The sequence below is a fragment of the Serinus canaria genome, chromosome Z, assembly GCF_022539315.1.
Source record: "Serinus canaria isolate serCan28SL12 chromosome Z, serCan2020, whole genome shotgun sequence".
Taxonomy (NCBI): Eukaryota; Metazoa; Chordata; class Aves; order Passeriformes; family Fringillidae; genus Serinus; species Serinus canaria.
The window spans coordinates 24,517,893-24,531,602 of NC_066343.1; the positions used below are offsets into that span (position 1 = coordinate 24,517,893).

Here is a 13,710-nt window from a genome sequence, read left to right on the forward strand (position 1 = left end):
TGTGTCCTAAAAAGGAGTGGTCTATCACTTTCTATCTCTAGTTCTTAAGTAGCAGTGCTATCTTTTGCAGAAGATAGTGTTCATTTAGCTTTGAAACATCTTCATGGTTTTCAAAATTGCTAGCAATATGTCCTTGACTGCTGCCACTTAACTTCATCTAGAGTTACTGCATGAGGCCTCTCTTCCCTCACTTGATCTCTTGAGCGTCTGTGGTGAATGTAAAACATGTGACATAAAGTAAAATGAGTATGCAGAAAACCAGTTCTCTCAGCTGTTAAAGTCTCCAAGTGAAAATGGAACTGCTGTTGTTACAAGTCGTGATTCATATTTCATTCAGGAAACTCACGTGACTGTATTTTGTGAATTGATTTTGAAGCCAGCATTGTGTAAAGTGACTAAGTTAGTCAGGTCTGTCAGTCTTTGAAATGCCAAGAGTTGTCTTGAGTGCTGTGAAGTTTTGAAGGGCCTGAACCTGCAGACTGCACTCACAGGATTACCGTGGATTTCAGCAAGTGTTTTGTCAGATTCCAGTCCTTGCTGCTGGATCAGAGAGCCAAAAAAGTCAGTTGCTGTCAAATAGAATGGTAAAGAAGAGTTACAAAAATAGCCTAACTAGTCCAGACTTCTTTAAAAAAAATTAATCATCAACAGGAAATTGTTAGAAAATCTTGCATCTTCTTGACTTCTACATTTTTCCTATTCACTAGAGTTAAAAAATTGCTTTAAAATTAAATTAAATTTCTGCTTGTGCAGGGATGCCTTTGACATTTACATGCTTTTAATGGCATGTAACAATAACACCCATTAAAATGAGAGAAAATTATGAACCATTCCAAACTAATTCATGATAGGTGTTGGAAAACCAATTGTCTTTTTATCCTGCCTGAAAAATTCCATTAGAAATGAGGCAGTTAAGAGAACATCTGCAGGAAATTCTCTTTGACAATTAATTTCTTCATTTCTTAAAAAGTGATTGCTATGGATGTCTTTTATTTGCATTGTCAGTTTTGATATATGGTAAATATATATGTGTGTGTGTCTATACAAGTACTTTTCTAAGTAGCTAGTTTAAATACTAAAAAATGTTAATTTTACATTTAGTTAATTCAACTTTTTAATTACAAAGTTTATTTTACTTGTGATGCCGATTGGATTAAGCCATCAGTAAGGTAAGGTAGTAGTGAGCTGGATTACAGTTTTTACCAACCTCTGGTTTATACACACAAAATGAGGTAATTGAAGTGCAGAGAACAGACTAGCAATTAAAATACTTGTTGTCTAGTGTGCTCAGTGTGTGAGCCTGGACATCTTGTATAGCTGGTCCTCACAGAACTTCTTTCCCTGTGGAGTAGAAGTGCTTGGTTTCCCAGAATCTCAGAACCGTTAGTGTTGGAAGGACCTCTGGATATCATCCAGTCCCAACCCCTTGCCAAGGCAGGGTCTTCTAGAGCAGGTGACACAGGAATGTGTCCAGGTGGGTTTGGCATGTTTCATGCTTCCCTGAGCAGCCTGTTCCAGTGCTCTGCCACCCTCAGTGTAAAGAAGTTTTCCTCAAGTTGAGGTTGAACTTCTTGTGGTTTAGTTTATGCCATTGCTCCTCATTCTGTCTCTGGGCATCACTGAAAAGAGTTTGGCACCATCCTCTTGGCACCTGTCTTTGAGATATTTCTCCCCCTCCAACACTCACTGGTGCTGTTGAAACACTTTGCTTTTTTTTGCATTCTACCATTTGTGTTGTGTTTACCAGCACCTGTCTTGGCTGCCAACAGCCTGGTGCTATTTGCATCTCTCTGTCCTCTCCAAATCTGCCTTTCTCTCTTTGACTCCTCCAGGGTTTCTTTTTACCTTTCACCTCTGGTTCTCCATGTATTTATTTGCATGTTGTTCCTTGGACACTTTCTGTTGGGATGGGAAAAAGATCGTGAAGGTAACCTGAAGATCAGTGGGGTAGCAGTGAACTTCACTTGCCTTGGTTAATCACAAGTTAAAATTTATAGTGCTGAGATACAGGCAAATGCAGGGTCTTTGCTTCTCCCGTCTTATTTGTGAGTTTAAGTATAAGCTGTTGATCAAAATCAGATACATTTGAGACCTAGATGCTACTGTGTGTTTCACAAACTGAGTTCCCAAGCTCTGTAAGGCACTGGCACTGTTAGATTTCACAGTAGAATGAATGTTTCAAGAAACCTGTCTCCCTCTAGTTGCAGAATGTGTTTTTCAGAGAAATCTTTGTGCTGTTATTAGATACTGTGTTTATGCTGCTGGGATTAATGTTAAACCAAGCCCTTTCTGTATATTTGGTTGTCCAAACAAAGATTGTGTGATCAGTAAGAGTAAAGGAGAAAAATCAGTCTCCTGAGAAGGCTGAAGACTTTGTTGTGGTAATTGCTCTGCAGAGGTTTTCATGCTCTTTCACTCACATCCGTTTAAAGTGGAAACTTTTGAGGAAAGATCTGCCAGCTATTCTGTGAATTTATGGTCATTGCCCGGTGGCCTTGTCCTCAAAGTTTAGAAAGCATAACAAAAAGTTTATGTATTTACAGAAAAAAAAAAAAAGCCAGTAGTTCTGCCTTCTTCCTTCCAAGGAAGCTACTGTAAGGATTTCTTTCCTTGCCTAAATATCCAGTGCAATCTCTTTTGTTGTTTGCTGCTTTGTTTTCCTTTTTTTTTTAGCTGTATTATATAATTATATATATATATATTATATATTATATATTATATATATATATATTATATATTATATAATATATATTATATATATTAATATATTATAATATATATATTATCTATATTATCTCTTATATATTTATATATATATTATATTTCTATTTATACTTATATAAACTCCTAAGTCAAATTGCAGATTTTCTGGCTAAGAAGTCTTGCAGATTACTCCCTCTCTTGTCCCCTCCCACCTCCTTGTTATGCATTTTAATTCAGATCTCATGGATATGGAAACATTTTCCCTCTGGTGTCCTTCTTGTTATCCACTCTTTAAAAAAAACTGTGTCTGATTTAAAGACTGCAACAACTGAACATAATCTTTTGCTTTGTGTTGCTACAGAAGCCTTAGACTGCAGAGTTTGGGGCAGTACTGCAAAACAGATAACAATAACAATAAGCAGCCCATAAATACAGTTAATCACACAGCTATTTGTAAGAAATTTGTTTTAGAGGACACAGAGATTAATCTCTTTCTTCTGTCCTGGAAACATGAAAGCATTTCCATATACAATGAATGTGGAATGGGGGAGTTAAAATTAGTTGGGAGATGAACTGATCTAGTGAGTGAGGCATGTATTTGTTGAATATATGGAAAGGGAGGTAATGTTTAGAAACAGTTTTATGGCAGTTCTAATAATAATACAAAAAAAAAAGGGGGCTGCAAAATACATTAACAGTTACATTGTAGTTCTAAACAGCTACCTAAGTATGAAATGCTAGAAACTCTTAATGTGCTGATTTATTTTAGTGCCATCTTGATACCCACATGATACAAGAGGGTTCCTGTGAGATGGTTATGATTTTTATATACAGGGGAAGAGTGCCCTGACCTGTGCTTGCTTTAGCATCAGAACAATACACTAACTATTTTGTGAATATTCCCTGAAGTATCTATCAGTGCTGTCCTATAAATACCTTTCAATTTTTCAGCAGCTAGTAAGTGTTTTTCAGCTTAGATTCTATATCAGGTTGGGTTTGTATGACCTTGGTCATATAGTGAATGTCGTAAGAAAATATGGTAGTAGGACAAAGGAATGACAATTTGAAGGCTGGTGAAGGAAAGGAGTAGGTGTGCTTGCTGTCGATCTGAGTTGTGACCAGAGGGAGCTTAGTTCTTAGCTATGTGGGAATGTTATCTTGTCATGTGAGAGCAACTGCACAGTGTCTAATGACAGCAGGGAGAGAGCTGCTGAAAAAAAGCATGGTTGTGCTGACCTTCCTAGCTGTGCTTTGTCTCTGAGAAACCCTGCTCTTCTAAGTGTATAAATTAACAGATGTGTGTTGAGGGATGTATCTCTGGTTGCTAGAGCTGTACTTCCTACATGCTTGATTCTGTGGGCTCCATTGTTTTAATTTAATGTTTGTTTTGAAAAGTGTTCTGCTGTGTTACTTAATTTTATTTATTCTACAAGAAAAAAATGCCAACACATTTTAAAAAGCACTCGATTCAATAATAAACCAAAACTTTGATTCAGCTACAAATAAATCCTCTTCCAGTCTAACACAGAAGCTTTCTTAAAAGTTCCTTGGGTCAGTTTATGTAATGCTGTCTGTATGTTTAAAGAGTTCACAGTCTTTAGCTCAGGACATGCTTCTTCAGTTAGCCTGTTATTTTAAGTTTAGGAGCCAACACATTTAAGAGAAAGCCTTCTACCTAAAATGTGCTCACCTTCTTTGTTTTTTTCCTGTTTGGACAAAAAAGGAATGCAAAAAAACACCAAACCACAGAAAAAGTAAGAAATAAGCACTTGCTCCAAACATAAGATATGCATGAGAAGTAATTATTTTCTTTCTGTGTTCATGCTTTTGGTCACAGAGGAGGAATTATTTAGTAATTTATCCATTTTCAATGAAACTTGTGTGAGCTGGCAAAGGAAAAGTGGAAGGCTGGGAGTGCAGGAAACATACACAGTAAGTAATAATGGAAATATTTGAGATTGGGAGTAACTTTGTTCTGGTTATATCTGCTGATTCAGCAGTGGATATTTGTATTGTGGGTTTGTTGGTATGGCAGTTTGTCTTGATCTTCCCAGTGGAACACCTGGAGGTGACTGGCTGTGGTAGCAAAGAAGAAAATTCCTGTCTTAAAGGTAGGTGAAAAAATTCAGGGTTCAGCGTCTCATTCCAGTAAATCACCTAAATGCCTGCTTAAATCTGTAAGAGGTTACAGCATAAGTTTAGGTTTTAGTGAAGTTCCATTGAAGAGCTCAAGCTCACATTGCCACAGAAAACACTGCAGAACTTGGGCTCTGTCCCCATCTTTGACAAGCATCTCAACTGAACTGTGTCTCACTTGCATATACTGGATATAACATGTTTTAAAAATGCAAGGTATATCAAAATAGTGTGCCTTGCTCAAAGTTTCAACTAATGTATATCTGGGCATTTTAGAACCATTTTTCTTGGAAATTGAAACAACCTTTGTAAGGACTTCTTTTTTTTCTCTTATTTTATTTTATTTTATTTTATTTTATTTTATTTTATTTTATTTTATTTTATTTTATTTTATTTTATTTTATTTTATTTTATTTTATTTTATTTTATTTTATTTTATTTTATTTTATTTTATTTTATTTTATTTATCTTTTAATTTACATGAGCATAAGAATAAAACTTAAGGCATAAATTCTCAGAAACAAAAGTTTGGTCAGTGTTCTTGAAGGCCAAAACAACATGATAAGAATTTCCATGTTTTCTCAATAACATCCCAAGAAAGGGGGTTTTCTGTATGTGTGTGAGTTATTTGGTTTTGGTTTATTTTGCCTTTTTTTTAGTATGAACAAGTAAGGAAAAAATAAAAGGGAATATTAAGGGTGTCTGGGGTAAGTGCATTAATATGGAAAGCATTTCAAGGTTGGGTAATAAGGAAAACAACCGGTCTTTCTCCTCCTTTCTCCTCCTTCGTTGTAAAGGAAGTATTTTTAGTTTGTGTACTTTTATTGAGCACTGCTGAGATGGAAAACACAGCTTCCCAGTTCCCTTAACAGGCCAAAACTGGTTTTTATGTAGCCAGTGGTAACTGGCAAGCTGTGGATCTCTGGTATAATGTGCTCTCTTCACATGCTTTTCCTGAATTCTGTCATCTGAAAGACACTTCAGAATGGCCAGAGAAGGTGAGCTTTGTCTGTCCCTTCATGCCATACAAGCAACAGATTTCTTTTTCACTACATTGGGACAATCTTAGACAAGCTCATTTACTGTTGTTTGGTGTTCTGTCTTACTGCTGTTTCTGTGGGGCAAGGGGGAAAGACAAGCAAAAGTGAAAGAAAGTAACAAGTTGATGTACTTTCTATCTGTGTGCTATAGACAAGAAACAATATTTGCTGACACCTTACTATTTGAGTTGGATATCTTTGTAGGGTCCAGTGAATTAGGTTCCTGATAGATTGGATTAGATTCCATAATAGATTCCTTCTATCTGTTGTAGAAATATATGAAATAATATGAATAATTTTAACAGCCAGAAGAACTAAAGATCTAGTTTATTGAGACATCCCATAGCTAGTCAAAAACTTACATATTTTCCTTGAACTGATACTCTTAACCAGATGTAATCCTGTGTTCCCTTTAAGAACCAATAGGATTAAATTAGTTAGTGTTCTGAATTCTGGTGAGCCACAACAAATTGCACTGTTGTCTTTGTTTCAATAGTTTCATATACTGGGCCAAAGATTGGATGAGAAGATATTCTCAGAAGATGTGGTATTTAACATCAGTACAAGTGAAGATAATCCAAAGGTGTGTTTAGACCTGGACTCTGGAAGTAACTATGTGGTGAATGTAACTACCATTTCTTCTACAAACATCACTGTCTCAGTTACAGTAGCAATTCAGACAAAAGGTAGGTTGTGTTTTGTATTCTATGTGCTTATAAAAGAACTTACTGTGCTGCAGAGTTCACAGACAGGAAAAGGTTCTGTTTCCTAGACTTCGTAATTCTTTAAGCTGGCTACGTGCATGTAGCCACTGTCAGCATCCTCTTTTTCTGAAAGATGTTTTTCTTTCTGCTAACTTGGCCATTGACTCTTATGAGCAAGGAGAGCAGGGACAGAAAGTGCCCTTCAGAAAGATTTGACAAATTTGCTTTTTCAGGAACTTGCCTTCTGGCTGAGGCAGGATTGGTACAGAATTTTAGTCCGTGGTACAGTGCCTACTGGTTTCTATTTTTTCCCTTGAAGTATGATTCTCTGCCTATAGGAGAATTCCCTGTTGCTTGGCTATGTGATACTAATCGAAGTGGTATGAGCATTACAGACAATGCTCCTGTGTCTACCAGTGATTAGCAGGGTTCTGGCAGTTATCAGTAACTGTATAGAAATAATCTTCTAACAGTGGATTTATGTAGTATTTTAGTCATGGAGACTTTAGGCTTGTCTTCTGACTACTAATTCTGTTGAGACAGACCTTGAGAAATAATTGCTTTTGGAATCCACTAAATGCTTTTGCTCACATGCTCTTTCCTAAAGGGTATCAACTATGACAAATAGTTCTGTGATAATTTTATTTAAATCAGGAGGCCTGAACACTTGATCTTTCTGTCATTTTAACATTCTAGGCCTGGACAAGTAAATTATGTGTTAGATTTCCTGAATAGCATGCTTGGGTTTTTCCAAAAGCCAATTTCTCTGGAAAATGATCATGCTTTACTTATCCTATTTGTTCATTCAAAAAGAAATTATAGCCTACCTCTCTGTCTCAGAAAAGAATGAAGTTTAAAACTTTAAAAAAAATTTTATTCTCAGCTACTAATATTCAATTAAGTTGAAGGAGGTAGAATTTTTAAAGTAAGTTGATCTCTTTTTTAATTGTCTCTACAGTTAAGGAAGCTTTCAATAATGTATTAATTTTTAATGATACCTGCTTGAAATGGAGGAGAAATGTCAGGGGAACTCATGTGGAAGACAAATACTCAGTAAGTGACAATCTGTACTTTCAATCTAGAAAGAAATTTTTATCAATCAAAAACCTGATTTTTCAAACACTTACTGCTAGCAGTGTTCCTTATTATAATAATGTCTCATAAAACCCCGAAGAATAATCTTGTATAGCAGCCAAAGAAAGACCACACTCTCTTGTAGTCTACTGTTTCTTGCTTATTTTTCCCATACTTAACTCTTAATTTGCTCTCCTTTCAAGTTTGCCATGTTCAGGCAAACCACTCACACAACTCTATTCCAGTTCCTCTGAGTCAGTTCTCTTTGCCTTGTGGTATGCCTTCAGTCTGCCCTTATCCCAGTGGGGAATTTGTACATGAACTACTTCTGCCGTGACTCTTGACCACCTGCTGTTGTCTCAGGTTTCTCTGTGCCAGGAGACAGTAAAAGATTATCTGAAGGCATAGGATCTATTTAAAGGGAAATTAACACACAATTCATATCCAGCAAGCATTTTTGTTTTCATTACAGAGAAATCATTTGATGAGGAGAGGCCTTAAGTTACTGACTTCATGATCATTTCAGTCATCAACAATAAAAGAGGAAATCCTACTGAAAAAAAAACAAAAGAGCCTATGAGCCTGTAAATTTCCCTGAGAATATAGGTGTCTGTAGACAGATCCCAGAGTGTAGTAGTCATTTTGATATAGGTCAAAATAACTTGATTTTGCCTTGATCCTCAGGGTGAAACTGAAGAGGTGTTCATGTGAGCTTATTTTTGTAATTCACCAGGAGAGTATACTTCAATAAGAGTGAACTGTTACTGGAAGCCTGTATGTTAGCAGGAAATATGGTCTAGGGGAAATTAATATAAAAGAGGATAGGCTAGAGGGGGAAGTGAAAAAAACAGGAAAATATCAGATCTGATCAAGATGGAAGGATTAGAATTTGAGTAACTGTCAATGCCTACAGTTTTGACACATCATAAGCAGTGCTCTCTTCTGCTGTTTCTTCTAATGGAGCATGACATGGCTGAATGCAAGTATTGTATTTTAACATTTCAGTTTTCATGCTGTGATTTTTTGGTTACAGTTTCATGTGCAAGGCCAGCGTTGGTATCAGAAGAACTTCTTTCATGAAATGACCTTCGAAATTTCCACACACAAGCAAGCTCCTGAAGTTTGTTTAGATTTGCAACCAGGCACCAATTACTCTATTAATATTTCCATGGTAGCTATGAATTTTTCACTGCTTGTTTCTATGACAACACAAATTACAGGTGGGTCATGCCATTTATTTTATATATTTACAAAAGCACCTAGTGGGTGTAAGACACTCAAGTGAATCTGCATTGTTGATCTCAGTCTTGTGTGGTGGCTTGCCAAAGTATTCTTTCCATGCTCAAAACTGTCCATTGTTTTTTTTATGGGTTTTGTAGAGTTCAGAGCCAGAAGGGGGGAAAAAATTGAGGCACAGAGTGTTAATGTGTCATTTTAGGACATCAGGGAAAAGATAGTTTGGTGGGTTGGACACAAAACTAGTATCTAGGACAGCTGAGTTAAACTCCTCAACCTGTTAGAGTCTAAGGCTTTTTTTAAAGAAAAACTTCTCCCCATAGTGGAGTTAATAGCTCAACTGCACTTTATATTGGTATTTGTGACAACAGAGACAGATACCAATAAAGTCTGCAAGAATCCAAAGTAGAGTACAGGAATCTGCAAGTACCTCATACAGATACTTTTGCCTCTAATTGGCAGAGTACAAAACATAAAAGACTTCTGAGCAAATTAGCTGCGAAGGAAGAGCCTTGGGTTTACAATTTAGCAAGATGTATCTCACTAAAATGCCTCGATGAGAAACACCTTATGGGTCTTGATTTATTTAGCACAGTTTTTACCATCTCTGTACTGTCAGAATTTCTGTATCAGGTGAAGTGCAGTGCGGTGTTTGATGATGGTACCTCTCTTCCTGTCAGGGGTAAAAATTATATTAGGTAAGGAACGTGAAAGCTCTCTGAGTGTCTGTAACTCTGTTCAACCACTAGATGGAATCAATTCTCTTCTGACTGCTTAGGAAGAGCTGGAGATTTGTGTTTTGAAATGGATAGGTTTGCTGTATTTTCAATAGTAAATCTGATGGTTTAAAGCTTCATGAAAGGTAAAACATCTCTTGTTTCTTAAAGCTGCTGTTTAAGATATACAATGGCCTGTTTTTTTTTTTTTTAATGAAATTAAGTAATGATTTGCTAATTCCTTTTCACTAGTTTCCTAATTGTCACTCAAAAGTAGTGCCCATGAGTTCATGAGTACGTGTCTTTGTTTAAAAAGCTAGTAAGATATCTCAGAATTTTGTTTGATAGTGATAATTTTTGAATATATACTCAGAGAAAAGGAAAAGCTTTTTACTCTGTCATCCTGTGGTATTTCCTCAATTCTGCAGGATTGCATCAGGTCACTTACTCAGGAGAGCTCTAGAGAACACTTTGCAGCAGGTGCTGTGTGAAATGGTATTTGTGTCTTGGCAGATGGCATATTTAGCTGGCATATTTTCCTCTCTGCTGAGTTAGGGCTTAACAAATGCATATGCATAGCCCCTGGAAAGGTCTTTGTGTAAACATTTGGTTATTTCCGTTTTGAAAGGAGATTTTACTACACAAGCCTGTTTATACCTGTTAGTTAACTTACTCTATAAGCAATAAAAGATGGGTGTTGCTCTGTCATATTAGGAGTCTTTATCAAAAACTTGGTGTGAAAACATTTCTTATTTTCTGACTTCTACTGAAAAAACATAAAAGTATGTATTTTTAATAGTTTTTGCAGAAATTGCAGAAAATTAAAAAGCCAATAATGATCTTGTGGCAAAACTAGCCAAATAATGGAATTTAAATAAGATTAGTTGTGTTGTTATCTCATCTAAGATTAAAAGGATCCAGCTGAAATAATTCCTCTGGCAGTGCTGCTTTGACTTCAGTGTCTTATGTCTTGGAATTGTATTACCTATACAAGCAGCTTAATTTATATAAAAACTATAATTTAAACTATTTATACTATTATTTTCATCTTAATCAGTTATTTTGTAATCATATATGCATTTTCCATGGTGGATGGAATGATCTCAATTTATCTGTCAAATTAATTCTGAAAAGTGACTTTTTTAGCTCTGGTGCTTTTCCAGCTAAATGGTATTGTAAAAATGCAAAATATGCCTTAAGCACAGAAGCTCTAGGGAAACCGAGACTTACAAAAGTGTTTTACTGATTATGTTCTCACGGGTTGTTTGAGGTTTCATATGCTGTCCTTGAAGAGGTACATGACCACTTGGTCTGTAGCCACAGCTGAGACCAAATCCAGATGTTGTGTCTCCTTGACCTTTATAAACCGTCTACATTTTGAGAGTTTGGAAAATCTTAACTATGGAGTTTTGAAAATGTGAAGAGACATGTTCCAGACAGTTGGAGGATCACTGCCTTACAGACCTGATTTCCTGACAAGGATAGTGATTGTGTAATTTTTAGACTGTTTCAGAATACAATAAGTATGTAAATGCTAGCAATAAGTTTGGGTATTTTTTCAAAAAACCAAGATTTGTGAATGCCTGTAATGAAAGTTACTTCTGTATCCTGAATATCTATATCTATGTCGATATTCACCCTGAATAAGTATACATTTATATCCTAAATTATTTCTAAAGAAAAAAAAAAAAGGCCAAGAACTTGGACCTAAAAGCTTGTTTTTCTCCCTGATAAGTAGCATCCTCTAAAAAAATAGTTCGGTGCTGAGCACAAAGTTAGTTTTGCCTTTTGGCTTGTGGATGGTAAATACACAAGTCTAGCAAATGCTTCATGGACCATTGCAACAGGCATCTTGCACAGTCTTTTATGTTGTCTTATTTTGAAGAAACTCGGACCACTTGTCTACTGGAAATTGGAAATTGAGTTGATTATCAAAAATTATTAGGCAGTAATTATATTGTAGCTGTGAAAGGATGGTAGCAAGATTGTCTTTTAAACAAGGAATCTCGTGTCCCTTTCCAGAGAAGGAAAGGAGTGTCTTGTTGGCATACTTGTGATTATACTGCTTACACATGGCTCTGTTCATTTTCCTTTGGAATATCCTTTATTAAAGCTCAGGGGAGGCATTGCTCTTAATTTCACTCCCTGTTTTTACATATGAAATGAAGATGATTGAACCATTTTGTAACCATTTTTTCAAGTGCTTGAAAAACAGAATAATAAATAAGGAGCTAGGTCGATTTTACTTTCATTGCTAATATTCTGAGTAAGAGTAATTTATTCAGTTCAGCCGCATTAAAATTCTGTTGATATTTGAATCTGGTTTTGAGCTTTGCTTTGGATAGATTCTTTATGAAAACTCTAGTGTTTTGGTGGTTTGTGAATACCTATATATTTACAGAGTCTGGTTAGGTTTCTTTTGTTTTAGAACAGACCACTATTACACAAGACATAGTAAGACCAAAAGTGTTTCTGGACACTAGAAAGAGATCTTTTGTGCCTGAGTAATTGATTACATTTCCTTCTTGTAAATAATTCTTATTAGGTTAAACTATGATTTCTCATTGCTTTTCCTCATCTTGATTTTCTGGTTAGAATCAAGCTGTATTTTGAGTTTGCTCAAGGCATACTATTCACATGCTGCAGTTCCTTACATATTTGTACATGTACTTTCCAGGGGGTTTGAGTAGGCTTGACCTTGAGTCTGTGTACCTCAGATAATTGTAGTTCTTCCTGTATTTCTCAGCTGCTATTCTTTTTGGTTCAGCCCAAGATTTACCAGCAGCCCATGTACTTGTGTGTGTCTAATTTCTGTCTACATATGAACACATGAGTGAGAAAGAAGACTCACAAGCAAAGAGTCTAGAAAGTTATTTGAATAAGGGGAATGTATTCCATCATGTATTAAGTATAATCTTCTAGAGCCTCTTGTCTTGGTGTGTGGAAAATGTTTGACATTACAGATCAGATTGTGATGTCTAATTTGTTCATATGCCTGTGGATGTACACATGCACATTACAGATAGACTGTTGTTCTGATCTGATGTAGGATGGAAAACATTTATACTCGTTCTTTCATAAAGGGAGTTCTTTAAGGAGGGAGAACCCAAAATCTATTTTCCAGTGAGGAAGTGAAAGACTGGAAGTTGAAGGTGTGGTGATCTTACAGCTCGTATTCTGAGAGCAGAAGAGCACCAGCATCATGTACCTCCAGAGAAACTATCCAGTAAAGTGTGAAGCATTGGAGCACAAGAATTGCCAAGAAGGAAGTTTCTGATTTATGTAATGAGGGAAGAGAAGTGATGAAAACATAAGTGTTACTTTTTTTTTAATGTAGGGGGGAAATTAGCTGCCAGCCATGTAAATAATTTCATACATGTGCATACACTTTGTATTTTTGTGCAGATTATTTAAATGCATGATAATTAAGTTCATATGAACATCACTTCACCATCATTTTTCCAAACTCCTCCATAGGAAGAATTTTTCTTGAGTCTCTGTGAAATCATGAACATTCAGATAATTTCTCTTTTTCTGTTTACAAAGCAATTGCTATCAGTGACACTGTCTCTGCTTTATAGCCAGTACTTTGCAAGAGGAATAGAACTCTGATTTGCATCGTGTTTGCTTTGGATGGGTTGCTCACAGAAGAGAAACAATGAAAAGTAAACATCGTGTCTTCTGTCAGGCTTTCTAGTTGAAAGCACCAAAAGCACCTTGCTGAGTTTTCCCTGACCAAATTTTCCTCCTCTCCCACGGCCAGGTACTGTGAAAGTGCCTTCATCTTGGTGCATATGAACCTATGCATATTGGCTAGTCTTCTGTGCCACATATGTCATTAAAGCAGTTCCAAGTCATGCACAGGACCACAACACTTGGCCAAGGTCCAGGAGGGATGGAGAGGTGCAGAGTGCTGAGCAAAGGCAGGGCATATAGGAAATGGCTGGCACTGTAAGCCTGTGTGCTCACGCTGAGATTCCAGCACAGTGCTGCTAGGACAGCAACACTGTGCTGGAATCTCAGTGTGAGCACACAGTGCTGCTAGGACAGCAGCACTGTAAGCCTGTGTGCTCACGCTGAGATTCCAGCACAGGACCCCTC

The 13,710-nt window shown here is 36.4% G+C and overlaps 1 protein-coding gene across 7 annotated transcripts in view; it reads left to right on the forward strand.

The window, feature by feature from the left end:
* SUSD1 (sushi domain containing 1) overlaps positions 1 to 13,710 on the forward strand; it is a 52,205-nt gene that overhangs the window by 11,593 nt on the left and 26,902 nt on the right. For all 7 annotated transcript variants that reach the window (XR_007780484.1, XR_007780485.1, XM_050987151.1 and 4 more), the window contains 4 exons: positions 4,541 to 4,635; positions 6,376 to 6,565; positions 7,542 to 7,636; positions 8,691 to 8,877. Coding sequence is in view for 5 of the 7 variants with exons in the window: in XM_050987151.1 (XP_050843108.1) it covers positions 4,541 to 4,635; positions 6,376 to 6,565; positions 7,542 to 7,636; positions 8,691 to 8,877 (567 nt within the window). In the remaining 2 variants the exon portion in view is untranslated. The remainder of the gene's footprint in view (positions 1 to 4,540; positions 4,636 to 6,375; positions 6,566 to 7,541; positions 7,637 to 8,690; positions 8,878 to 13,710) is intronic.